The sequence below is a fragment of the Fukomys damarensis genome, unplaced genomic scaffold (assembly GCF_012274545.1).
Source record: "Fukomys damarensis isolate Sample0158 unplaced genomic scaffold, DMR_v1.0_HiC HiC_scaffold_26, whole genome shotgun sequence".
In the NCBI taxonomy this organism is placed as follows: domain Eukaryota; kingdom Metazoa; phylum Chordata; class Mammalia; order Rodentia; family Bathyergidae; genus Fukomys; species Fukomys damarensis.
The window spans coordinates 23,110,863-23,122,587 of NW_022900938.1; the positions used below are offsets into that span (position 1 = coordinate 23,110,863).

General features: G+C 37.6%; 1 protein-coding gene across 2 annotated transcripts in view; it reads right to left on the reverse strand.

The window, feature by feature from the left end:
• The window catches only part of Pdk1 (pyruvate dehydrogenase kinase 1), a 35,146-nt gene extending 23,427 nt beyond the window's left edge, over positions 1-11,719 (reverse strand). Inside the window, exons 1-7 of one of the 2 annotated variants that reach the window (XM_010607002.3) lie at positions 11,698-11,719; positions 9,569-9,710; positions 6,803-6,874; positions 3,924-4,108; positions 3,559-3,648; positions 2,384-2,461; positions 530-606 (exon numbers count right to left, since the gene is read on the reverse strand). In XM_010607002.3, the coding sequence (XP_010605304.1) occupies positions 530-606; positions 2,384-2,461; positions 3,559-3,648; positions 3,924-4,108; positions 6,803-6,874; positions 9,569-9,710; positions 11,698-11,719 (666 nt within the window). Of the gene's footprint in view, positions 1-529; positions 607-2,383; positions 2,462-3,558; positions 3,649-3,923; positions 4,109-4,511; positions 4,582-6,802; positions 6,875-9,568; positions 9,711-11,697 lie in introns of those variants that run through there. The other variant, XM_019204968.2, reaches the window with a different exon arrangement.
• Between the last annotated feature and the right edge of the window lie 6 nt (positions 11,720-11,725).

The window sequence follows — 11,725 nt, forward strand, 5'->3', positions numbered from 1 at the left end:
TAGTGTGTTATTCCCAATCTATAAATAGTACTCTTGTTTTACAGAAGAGGAAGCTGAGGTTCTGAGGAATTCAGTGACTTGCCCAAAGTCACACACATATTAAGTGAAACAAGTGAGACTCACTGTGACTTCAAAGCCTGAGCCCAGCCAGGTGTTGTGGTACACACCTGAAATCCCACTAAAGCAGAAGGGTTGGGAATTTGAATCCAGTCTGTGCAACTTAGCCATTCAGTGAGACCCTGCCTCAAAATAAAAAATAAAAAATGGGCTGGAGATGTAGTTCCATGCAAAGGCCCTGGGTTCAATCCCCAGTTCTGCAGGGTGAAGTGGGGTGGGGAGAAGCCTGAGCTCAGCACATGGAAGTGCCCGGCCGTACTGATGAAAGGCTGTCCTGCAAGAGTGTGACATGATACGGACATGAAATAGCATCTTTTAATGAAACAGAACCCAGAGGAATATCTGACTTTCCAGGCAGATTCCTATCCTCAGGAAAGGACTGATAAAGGTTATGTAATACTATTTTACAAACCTTGAAAAGTTCAAACACCATGTGATAGAGATGGGATGGTACATAAACCACTTGTATTGGCTGTCCTGGTGATTTTGCTACAGAGCAGAAGAGAAAAATATGAAAAGTACAGAGAGATGTGCGTAAAGCATTTTAAGACTAAATTGTGTAGTGATGAAAAGAAAACATTAGCTATGGAGGATAGTATTATTTGGGAAGAACTGCCACACCATTTCTTCACTTCATCAGTGTTTCAACCCCACACTCACAAACATTTATAACATTTATAACTATGGTCATTTCTCACAATCTAGCCTAACAATTTAAGCAACACATCCTGCCATCCTTCTCTGTAATGGTTAAACCTTTTTAAAGGATAACATTTAGTTAGGAATCCTATTTCCCAAAGACCACTGTTAAGTCTATTAATTCACAGTCTCATTCACATTAATACTTTAAAAATATTTTTTTTCTGCATGTCTCACACCTGGATGCAATGCTGTCTATTTTATTTCAGTTAAAAAACTAGCTAATCACAGCACTCAAGAGGCTGATGCAAGAGGATTGCTGAAAACTCAAGGCCAGCCTAAACTACATAGAGAGATCTTGTCTCAAAAAGAAAAAAATTAAACTAGCATCGATTTCTCAAGGGTTACTAACTCTACATTCAAACACATAATAGACCCCCCCCCAGGAGTGGGGTAGGGTGGGCTGTATGTAGATAGCGTAGCAAAGGAATGAGACTCATCATACTTTAGAATAATTTAACCAATAAATCGATATTTGACCTCTTAGGACCATAAATAGGACTGCCCACAGCAGTTCATGTTCCCAAACTATCACTTGTACATTATGATTTTTTTTTAGCAATTCTATTTTCAACTGAGTAGCTGCTACTGCTCTCCCACTCTAAAGTCCAGAATACAGCTTAGTAAAAGCTTCTTTATAATTTTACTCTTCCCACAACCTTCCTAAAATGTCCTGTTAGTCAGGCAGGGTGGGGCACACCTCTAATCCCAGCACTCTTAAGAGCCTGAGACAGGAGAACTGTAAATTCAAGGTCAACCTGCGAAATTTAGCAATTTAACAAGACCCAGTGCCAAAATTAAAAATTTAAAAATTAAAAAGGGCTGGGACAGGCTCAATCTCAAGCATTGCCCCCCCACATTATCTTTTTCCCTCTGTCAAACTATCACACCTCTAGGAAAAACAATAAGACTTACTGATTTCCTTTCAAGATATCTAAACCCCTTTATTCAAAGGCACTAGTCAGAATGAAAAGACAACCAAGGAAAAAGACCCTCAAACAGATGAGTATCTTTTTTCCTTTTACAGCTCCAATGTTTTCACTTCCTTAACAATAAAAAAATGACTTACAACTCAGGAAATAGAAAAAAGGGTAAGCTTTACACTATTGAAGTATACACTTAAACAATTTAAACCGGGCACTGGGGTGCATGCTTACAATCCCAGCACTCGGAAGGGTGAGGCAGGAGGACTGCTGCAAGTTTGAGGCCAGCCTAGGCTACATAGTGAGTTCAAATCCAGCCTAAAATACATAGTGAGACCCTGTCTCAAAAAAAAGTCAAACAAATTTCTCAGCATCATTTTTTTCTGACTATCAAGAAAATTTAAAATTAAGCAAAGAATCTACATTATCAATTAAAAATAAGGAAAATAGAGCAGAAAAGTGTTTTTCATAAAGAATCCAATTAAATATATATATATAGTAACATGATTGATCTGAGCATTCATGTCCTATGAAGAAGCTGATGAAAATGTCCTTTTCTATCAAAACAAATCTAAGTTCTCTTATAATTTCTTTTTAGGTAGTCATAACACTAATAATCACTGAGGAAAAGATTTCAAGCTTACCATTTAGTTCTTCAAGTTCTAGTTCAGGAGAATTAATATAATACAAATCACACAGGCGCCTAGCATTTTCATAGCCATCTGGTATGAAAACAAAAAAACAAAAAGCATTAAGTAAACTTACTTCTGCTTCATGTACTGAGACAGAGCTACTAATGACAAATTAAAATTTAAAACTCCCTACAGAAGAAAATGTACTTCAATGATCTTAGTTTGAGCTAAGCTGTTGTAAATGTAACAGGATAAAGCCTAACTGCCTAATAAGAAAAATGGAAGATTATAACTATAAAAAATTTCAAACATTATATGGGAAAAGATACCATAAACATGTCAAAAGAAAAATAGCAGGCTAAAGAAAATATTTATAATACACACACACATACATTCACACATAAATAAAATATTGAGAGACACACTATTTGAAATTTTTTTCAAGTTTTGAAAACCAAAACTTTCAATGCATTTTAATGTTTTTAATTCTAGGAATTTCACCTTATAAAATACCAGCAATAATCAGCATATATTTAAAGCTTTTCACTACAATATTGTCAGTAACAGAAATAAATGAAAATAAACTAAATGTGCATCAGTGGAGAATAGATTTTATACATATTGATACACTACATAGCCACTCAAAAACTTGACATTATATTCAAATGTACTGACATGGCAAGATGTCTGTCAACTTGTACAAAAAAATTTTGCATTTTCTAAAAACAAAAAAAATGTAAAAATAATTTTGAACATGTATGTATACATGTGCTATAACCCCCAAAAAAGTGTGAACAGATGCAAATAAAACTGTTATGAATTACTGCTTAAGAGTGCTCACTTTGGCAGCACATATACTAAAATTGGAATGAATTATTGCTTAAGAAAAATAAAGTAAGCCAAAAACTGTTATAAGGAATTAGAAACTGGAGTAGAGATGAATTTTTTAAGTGAATAATTTCCAGTAGTATCAGAAAACTTTGCCTAACAAAGAATTTTATCGATAAAACATTCATCTCATATATACAACACAATTCACTTTACAAAAGGGCTTTTTAAATCTATATTTGTTCCTCACATTTTATCTCACTATACAAATAGAAGTGCAAATAGTTATTTTAATTCCAAGAAATGGCACTCAACAATTGTGATTTTTGCACCCTTTTAAAAAGGAGAAATGTGTTTACCTTTAATAACTTCAACTACATCACAGTTTGGATTTATGCTGCCGATGTGTTTTCGATGAGATGGACTTCCTTTTCCCCCAAACAATAAAGCTGTCAAAAGATAAAAAACACAAAGTGAATTAACCTAAATATCATTTCCAGATATGAATATTATTGCTCCAAATGGTACCAAATAGAATAACTATTTTCCTTAAGCATAAATGTAGCATTTTACATTCAACAAAAAAAAAAAAACTCTTTTATATGGCAAACTATGTATTTTTCCTAACAGGCAAAAAAATTAAAATTAAATGTTTTCTCTAAAGAGAAATTTAAAATAAATCAACACTTTAGTTAGCTTCCTCTCTTTATTTGAGGACACTTACAGTGCTGATTGAGTAACATTCTAATTGAAATGCGACTCATGTAGAAACGATCCAGAAAGTACTGCACATTCTGGCTGGTGACAGGGTCCACTCCGAAGCTCTCCTTGTATTCAATCACACCCTGGGCCATGGTAGGGATGACATCATTGTGTCGGTTGCGGATCCGTATCACAGTATCTGTAAAGCTGAACAAATCTGTCTGTACAAAGAGCTAAATATTTTGACAAGAGAATTCAATACAAAAATATAAGCTTAATCAAGCTTAGAAGACAAATCCCTAGTTCAATGAAAAGAACAACAGTGCATGTCTTCTGTGTACTTACTAAATATATTTCATATTATAAAATATTCCAAATCCTTGAAGGTATAAGGACCTCTGAAATAAAACTTTCAAAATTTATTTTTTTTCCAGGGATCGAACTCAGGACCTTGAGCTTTTAAGGCAAGTGCAGTGCCACTGAGCTAAATCCCCAGCCCTTCAAAATTTAATTTTTAGGCTCCTAACAGTCAGGCAGCCGCACAACAAAACCATAAATATGTTAAGAGCTTTCTTTAGCCATTCTCAACTAAGGTCATCTGAGCACTCACTGTGAGATGGCATTCCAGGGACATCCTGCATAAGGGAAGGCAGAGTGCGGGCTTCTAGGGAAGACATGCTCTGTAAGGAATCAAGATGAGTGAGCCAATAAAGCCTGTCTGCTTTGGAACAGAGAGAAAGCACCCTTAGAACAGAAAAGTAACAGAACTCTAGTTTTATTCATCCTATGAGTTTACAAAGCAGGAGAGGAAAAGTATCCAATTAAAAAATTTTTTTCAAATCATACAGCCTTTCCACTTCTATCACTAGGAAGACATTGGATGACTAATTTAAGGAACTAAATAAGGGAGAAAACAAGCCTTAATTATGAAGTAACACAACCAATGAGAATTTGTACTTCTAAATCAGTACTTTCACAGGCATAGTCAATATTAACTATTAACTTATTCCAGTGTTCTCACTACTCAAAACATTTTTGGTATTCCTACTTTGTTATTACCTTCCAAACCAAACTGTTAAACCAAAATGCAAATTAAAAAATTCCTCAAAAAAAAAACAAACCAAATTCATAATCCCAGTCCCTCTACTTATTTCATCTCTTAAAAAAATGATTATTCTGCATGAATGTTCATTTTATTTTCTAGATTCAGTTTTGAATGATTGTTTTCAGAATGTTCTATCACTTCTACAGAGGGTTCTAATATTTACTTTTAAGTAAGGCTGTTCCAGTCCTAATCCTGATCCTACCTCTTGCTGGCTACATGACCTCAAGTCACTCACCCTCTTCGGGCACAAACGCATTATCTCAGTAGTTATTTTAAGCAATAAATGACAACACTTCTGTATAGTCTGCTCCACACCTAACCCCAGACCTACACTACTTTCAGGCCAAAATCATGTTTAAAACATGAAGTGTTGCCACTCTCTTTGAAGACAGTCCAATAAATGTGTAACATTCTGAGGTCAAGAGGTAATCTTTCTGCTATGAGCAACCTTCACTGGAATAAGTAGGTAACTGCTTGAGGTGACCACTTGGCCTTATCAATTCTAGCATGTTGATTATGAAATTCTATTATGTTTTATGATATCCATTTCCACAGGTCATGAAAAGCCACTGGCTTGTTTTTATAGCCCTTCAGTGCCACAACTACTCCAGTGGAGTCTGCGTGACAATGCCGGTCACCTGGCAGAAACCAGACCCGAGGTATCGTCCCCACGGGGTTAAGCCTCCTGGAGGTCCTTGGCACACACCACATGCGAAGTCAGCTGTGAAGAGAATAGCTGGCCTCTCTGCCTGCAGTTTGGGGACATTGGGTTCATTTATAATTCTGTTCTATTTTGTCTTTATTACTATTTGTTCATTATCTGTAGAATTGTATTCTGGGCCCAGGAAAGGTTAGGAACAATTAGATGTTCCTAGAGATGGGGAGGTATTGGGGCACAAGAGGACGGGCGGCCAAAGTGCTGACCCTGAGCCCCGGACTGTGAAGTCCTGAAGGTGATCCTGAAGGTGACATGCGGAAGCCAGTCCTTTGTTTTACAAACTTCCCCTTCTGACTGCGTATAGGTGTGGTCTTACCTTGACTTAATGGTCTTAGCTTTTGTGATGGTATATAGGTGTGGTCTTACCTTGACCTTGTGGTCTTAGTTTTTACAGTACTATTGTCTATCTTTCTCATGCCTGCCTGTGACTGGAATCACTCTTGAGGTGTGCCCTTGAAACTAGTATATAAACACCTACAGTTAGAAATAAAATTGCAGCAGCATTTGCAAACTTCACCTCGGTGTTGAGTGCTTTTGTCTGACTGTCATCGCCGAACCTGCTCCCACCTTTCAGAGAACCTGTATCTCCTCGTGAAATCCCGTGTTTGCTGCCCTACGGTCGGTAGCACTTCAGTGTAACAAAAGGACTGTAATTACTTGCCAATCTTTTAAAACTGGAACTTGCACATTAAAAATCTAGACTTGTAGCTTCTTTAAAAACATAAAAACTGATGATCTGCGTAGCATTTCAATATGGCAATGACTAACAGGAGCTGAGAGTGGCTATGTGATGGAAGGGGCATATACTCTCCAGGTTTACAGTTCAAGCAGCACCACTGTCACCTCTAGATTCTCACGGATCATCACACTGGAACTTTGTCTTGTAGTAAAAAGGACCATGAAGCATCCATAGAAATACATATAATACCATTTGCTCTGAAGCAGTGGGAACCTAAAATCCAATCAAGTTCTCTAAAGTGGTCCAATAACAGGTTTAAAGTTAATACTGTTACATTTTCATATAATGCTAGAAAGATATAAAAATTGTGTTCAGAATAGGTTAAGCTAATGTACTTACTCATAAATAGCTTTAGCATCTTCAGAACTTTTGTCCTTAAAATCAAGAAGCTCTTGAAGACTCTGGATATACCTAAGATGCAAATTAAAAGGATAACTTTGTTCTTTTATATTCCAAAAGCTTTGTGAAAATTAGCTCAAAAGCTATTTTGGAGCTGGGGATGTAGCTCAGTGGCACCATGCCTGCCTGGCAAGTGCAAGATCCTGAGTTCAATCCCTGGTACCAAAATAAGGAGAAAAAAAACCTATTTTAAACATTTTATAATTTTTAATTTAGAATACTGCTATAAATTATGGCTGAAGTAGGATTTTTACACCCATTTATATTTAAGCAAAATCTTAGACACAAAGCAGTAGAAGTACATTTTTTTCTTTAGAAGTATAAATCAAATCTGATATAAGAGTTTTAAACTCTATCCTAAAGTAGTTTTTCAATCTTTAAAACCCTACTGTATATTAGGGTACAAATACTGATTACATGAAAATTGCATCTGTTAGCACGGCATCATCTCGGGCAAACGACTTGTCTCAGTCTCAGTAAGATGAGGCGGCCAGGCCACAATGCTAGGAATGCAACAGGTTCGGGGGTTGCTGTGTGTGTAAAAGTTTGCACTTTAAAACCATACTTTTAGATGTTTATATCAATAAAGATTCATTGAAAGCCAGCAATCTAACATATGGTCCTTTTAAATAGAACTGAATAAAAGTACAATAATCATAAAAATGTAGGTGTTCAATGTACCTTACAATCTAAGTTAGCAAAATATGACAAAAGAACTTCTGATGTACACTATTTTCAAAATCATGTTTAAAAACTGAAGTGTTGCCACTCCTTTTAAAGAGAGCCCAATAGCTGGGGATTTAGATCAGTGGTTCTACCGCCTGCCTTGCAAGCACAAGGACCAGAGTTCAATCTCTGATATTAAAAGGGGGGGGGTAAATGTGTAACATTCTTATGTAACAATCCAAGGTAGCAAAAAACAACAAAAAGCCAAAAGGCATAATCTTTCTGGAGGTCACCCAGCCACTGCAGGGGCCAGAGCTAAAAATTCCCAAGCATTCAGCTACCTTCTTCAACAGTGTAAGTCTTGCCTGGCTTGTCTGTACACACTTTATCTACAAACTGCCCTAAGTTAGCAGGCATCCAGAGCCAATGAAAGCAATTTTAAAATCTGTAAAGCCATATGTTCATTTGGAAAGCTGTTTCTGACAAGCAGTATGCCTCTCTGCATTCTAAGCAATGTGACTCTGATAGCTGTGGTTCTACTTTAATCTTTAATAATCTCTTCATAGGCAAGAAATGCCTATGCTCTTTAAGAGATATTTCTGAATACTTACCCTGTGCTAGGCAAGACCAGATTTTTAAAAACAGCATGTACTATTTACACTTTTAACACACTGAGAAAAGCTGCCTTGGAAAGCTGTGTTTTCTTTTTTATATTCTATCTCCAAAACAATGCCTCTCACCTAAGCCACATTTATAATTGCATACTTGGACTAGATAGCATCTGATTATCATACATTTAGCAGTCATACTACTTCTTTTGCTCATTTTTTAAAAATTGACATTAGAACAGCTTCTCTCACAAATTATATCACCTATAAAAGGAAAATACATTTCCATGAAACATAGTTGGGAATTGTCTCCTAGTAAAATTTTTCCATATAAGACTTAATTCTGACCAGCTCTTTCCTTTTTATTTATAGTGCTCAAGAAAATAACACTTTTTCATATAATAGCATTAACAACAACAGCTGTAGAGCCAGGCATGGTGGTGCACGCCTGTAATCCCAGCACTTGGGAGGCTGAGGCAGGAGGATCGCTGTAAGTTTGAGACCAGCCTAGGCTACATAGTGAGTTCCAGGTCAGTTTCAACTACGTAGTGAGACCCTGTCTCAAAAAGCAAAAAACAAAAACTACAGCTGTAAATATATGGCCACATATTAATGCACACCCTTAGAACCTTTCCTATAATTTGTGGGAAGAGAAATCACAATTTCTATACTATTCCAGTAACTTCTGTCTTAAAATAGAAACATATGATCAGTACATGCTATCTGTACACATTCAAATACCACATTGAATTTCATTACAATGTAGAATAAATATATGTTAGAGGAATAAGTTTTAACTTTTGTAATTTATAAAAAGATACATGTCAATAAAATGAATTCAGTTTATATAAAACATGTGTAGCCTTTAATACATTTCATCAATCCCATGACAATATAGCAGAGTAGACACAGACAAACATGAGTCTGAATCCCAGCTCTAATATCAGTAGCAGTAACTATTGCCTTAGGCAAAGGACTTCACCTTCATATGCCTCAGTTTCCTCACCTGTAAAATGGAGCTGATGGTATCTATAGAGTGGGGTTCTTGAGGAATTAAAGGTAATGTATATAAATATCTATCCATCATCAAATGGTAGATATTTTTCTTACATCTGGATATTCCTGCAGATTTAGTAACAAATCTTAAATTTGTTTATATTTTTGTGTGGGTCTGACTGGCTTTTTCAAAACTAAAAAGTGGTAAAGTCCAGCATTGAGAAACAATTCTAGATAATACATAGGACAAGCCTAGATACACACACTCACACACGCACATGCACACACATGCACACACAGACGCACACACACACACACACAGCAGAGAATTGCTGCCACTGCCTTATGATGTCTACCGAAGAGTACAAGAAGCATTTGCTTTAACTTTGAAGTCAACAGTTCCATCAAAACTATGAACAAGAGACAGGAATCTTACCAGCTTTGTACCAATTGAACAGATGGTGTCCTGAGAAGATTATCTGGAAGGAGACTTATTTCTTTCATTATATTTGCCAATCTAACAGGTAACTCTTGCCGAAGAAACATAAATGAGGTCTTTTCACAAGCATTCACTGATCCTGAAACCAAAATAGGGGAAAGAGTAGTTAAGTTGAAGCCATAAGGCATTGGAAACAAGGAAAGAGGGAGAAATATAGGGGAAGTTTCTGTATTGCTATGACAATAGTGATAAGTTCAGCATAATATGAGCAGAGTCATATAAGTGATATGACCAAGCATAATGACCAGAAGAGAACAGGAGGCAAAGATACTAACCCTAACCCTAGGTCCAGGCCTGAGAGGTGACAGATGAGATAAGCCAATCTTTAAAGTTAATGTGAACCCACAGTGACCTTCCAATTCCTGATAACCTAATGGCTCTGTGTGGCAGTTAAGAGCTGCTCAGCTGGGCATGGTGGTCAACCAAGGATTTTAGTGCATACCTGTAATCCCAACGCTCTGGGAGGTTGAGGCAGGATGATCACACATCTCAGTCTAGCCTGAGCAGCTTAGAGAAACCTGTTTAAAACTAAAAATTTAAGAGAGGGTGGAGACTGGGGATGTAGCTCAGTACAAAAGCACTGGGTTCAATCCCCAGTATTACAAGGAAAAAAAAACTCTCCAGACTCTATGTTTCCGTTACTTCCATCTTTACAATCTATCTTAAAGGCTGAGCATGTCTGAGTAAGGCTGAGTAAGAGTAGAACCTGAAAAAGCCTGTCCTATGTATCCTGCTGTTAACTATCATTGAAAGAAGTCTGTTTCCTAACATTAGGTTTATAAAAATTGAACATTTACCTAGGATATAGGGAATCTTTGACCCATGCAAAGGAGGATTTGCATACAACACCATTAATACCAATTGCCACAAGCAAAGAATAAGTGCAGAGAAACGCTTTCAGGAAACAGAAAGCAAAAAACCCACCAATGTCTGTTGTCTGATTGCTAAAAAGGCACCTACTCCTTTCTCCACTCTGTAGCAGGATGCTAAGCAGACTAGATATAAGCCGCCCATGGCAGCTCCACTTAAAGCTAAACTAAAAAGTAGTATTATTTCAGCAACTCATTTTAGACTAATTCATTCTTGTTGCTTTACCAGAGATGACCTTAGCAAAAACTAGACTATCAATGGAGGAATTATGGCAAAAAAAGAAAAACATCTTGAGAAAGTTTAATAGCACGCTTATGAACAAGGTTAAATTCTGCCCTTCACCACACTACAGGCATTTTCAAGTAAAAGCAAAAGCAAGGACTTTGAGCTGAAAAAAACAAACGCAGAGAGCGAAAACAAAAAAGTTCCCAAACTTGGCCAATATAAGCCTCAGTTTTAAGATAAAGTTGCCCGCCAGGGTGTTATCTTTCAAGTCAACTAGCAAGGTTAGTGACCTGATAGCATTTACCACGGAGAAGATAACTTCTACTCGAACTTTTAAGACTTTGTACCTGTTTTTCCTTGTACCCCCATTACCCCCATGTGAAAAATCAAAGTCAAATGGTTAACCCTTCAATCTGTTCCTGAGAAAACCAGGGTGTGAAGTGGTAAATTCTAGGGCCCCTTATCCTTGTGCCCTTTACAATGCTCAAGACTTAACTTGCTGCTGCTGCGAATGTGCTGGTGAAGGGAACACGCCACTGGCAAGGAAAGCAATCTCAAGAAATACTGGGCCGGCGATAACTTGTTTTTCCTATCACTATGCATGCCAAGTCTACGCAATCATCGTACAATTTCATTTACCATCACTCAGCCGAGTCCGAAGGCGACACCCAGGCTCTCAGCGGAGCTCAACTTCTCCAAAGGGGCTTGGCCCAGATCGTGCACCTGTACACGTGCGTGCTAAAGAGGGACTTCATTCTGCTGGAGTCCATCCGGGTTTGCTTTTCGACAACACAGGGTAAAAAGCCACACGCTCTGTTATTGACCCGGCCCGCACGAGCCAGCACCCACAAGGGAGAAAGCAAGCACTCACGGCGCGGAAGAGGGGCCGAGAATCGGGCGAGGGTGCGAGCGCGGGCCGCAGCTCCTCACCACCGGGCCGCGCACAAAGGCCGAAGCCGGGCGGCACTCACCGAAGTCCAGGAACTGCTTCATGGAGAG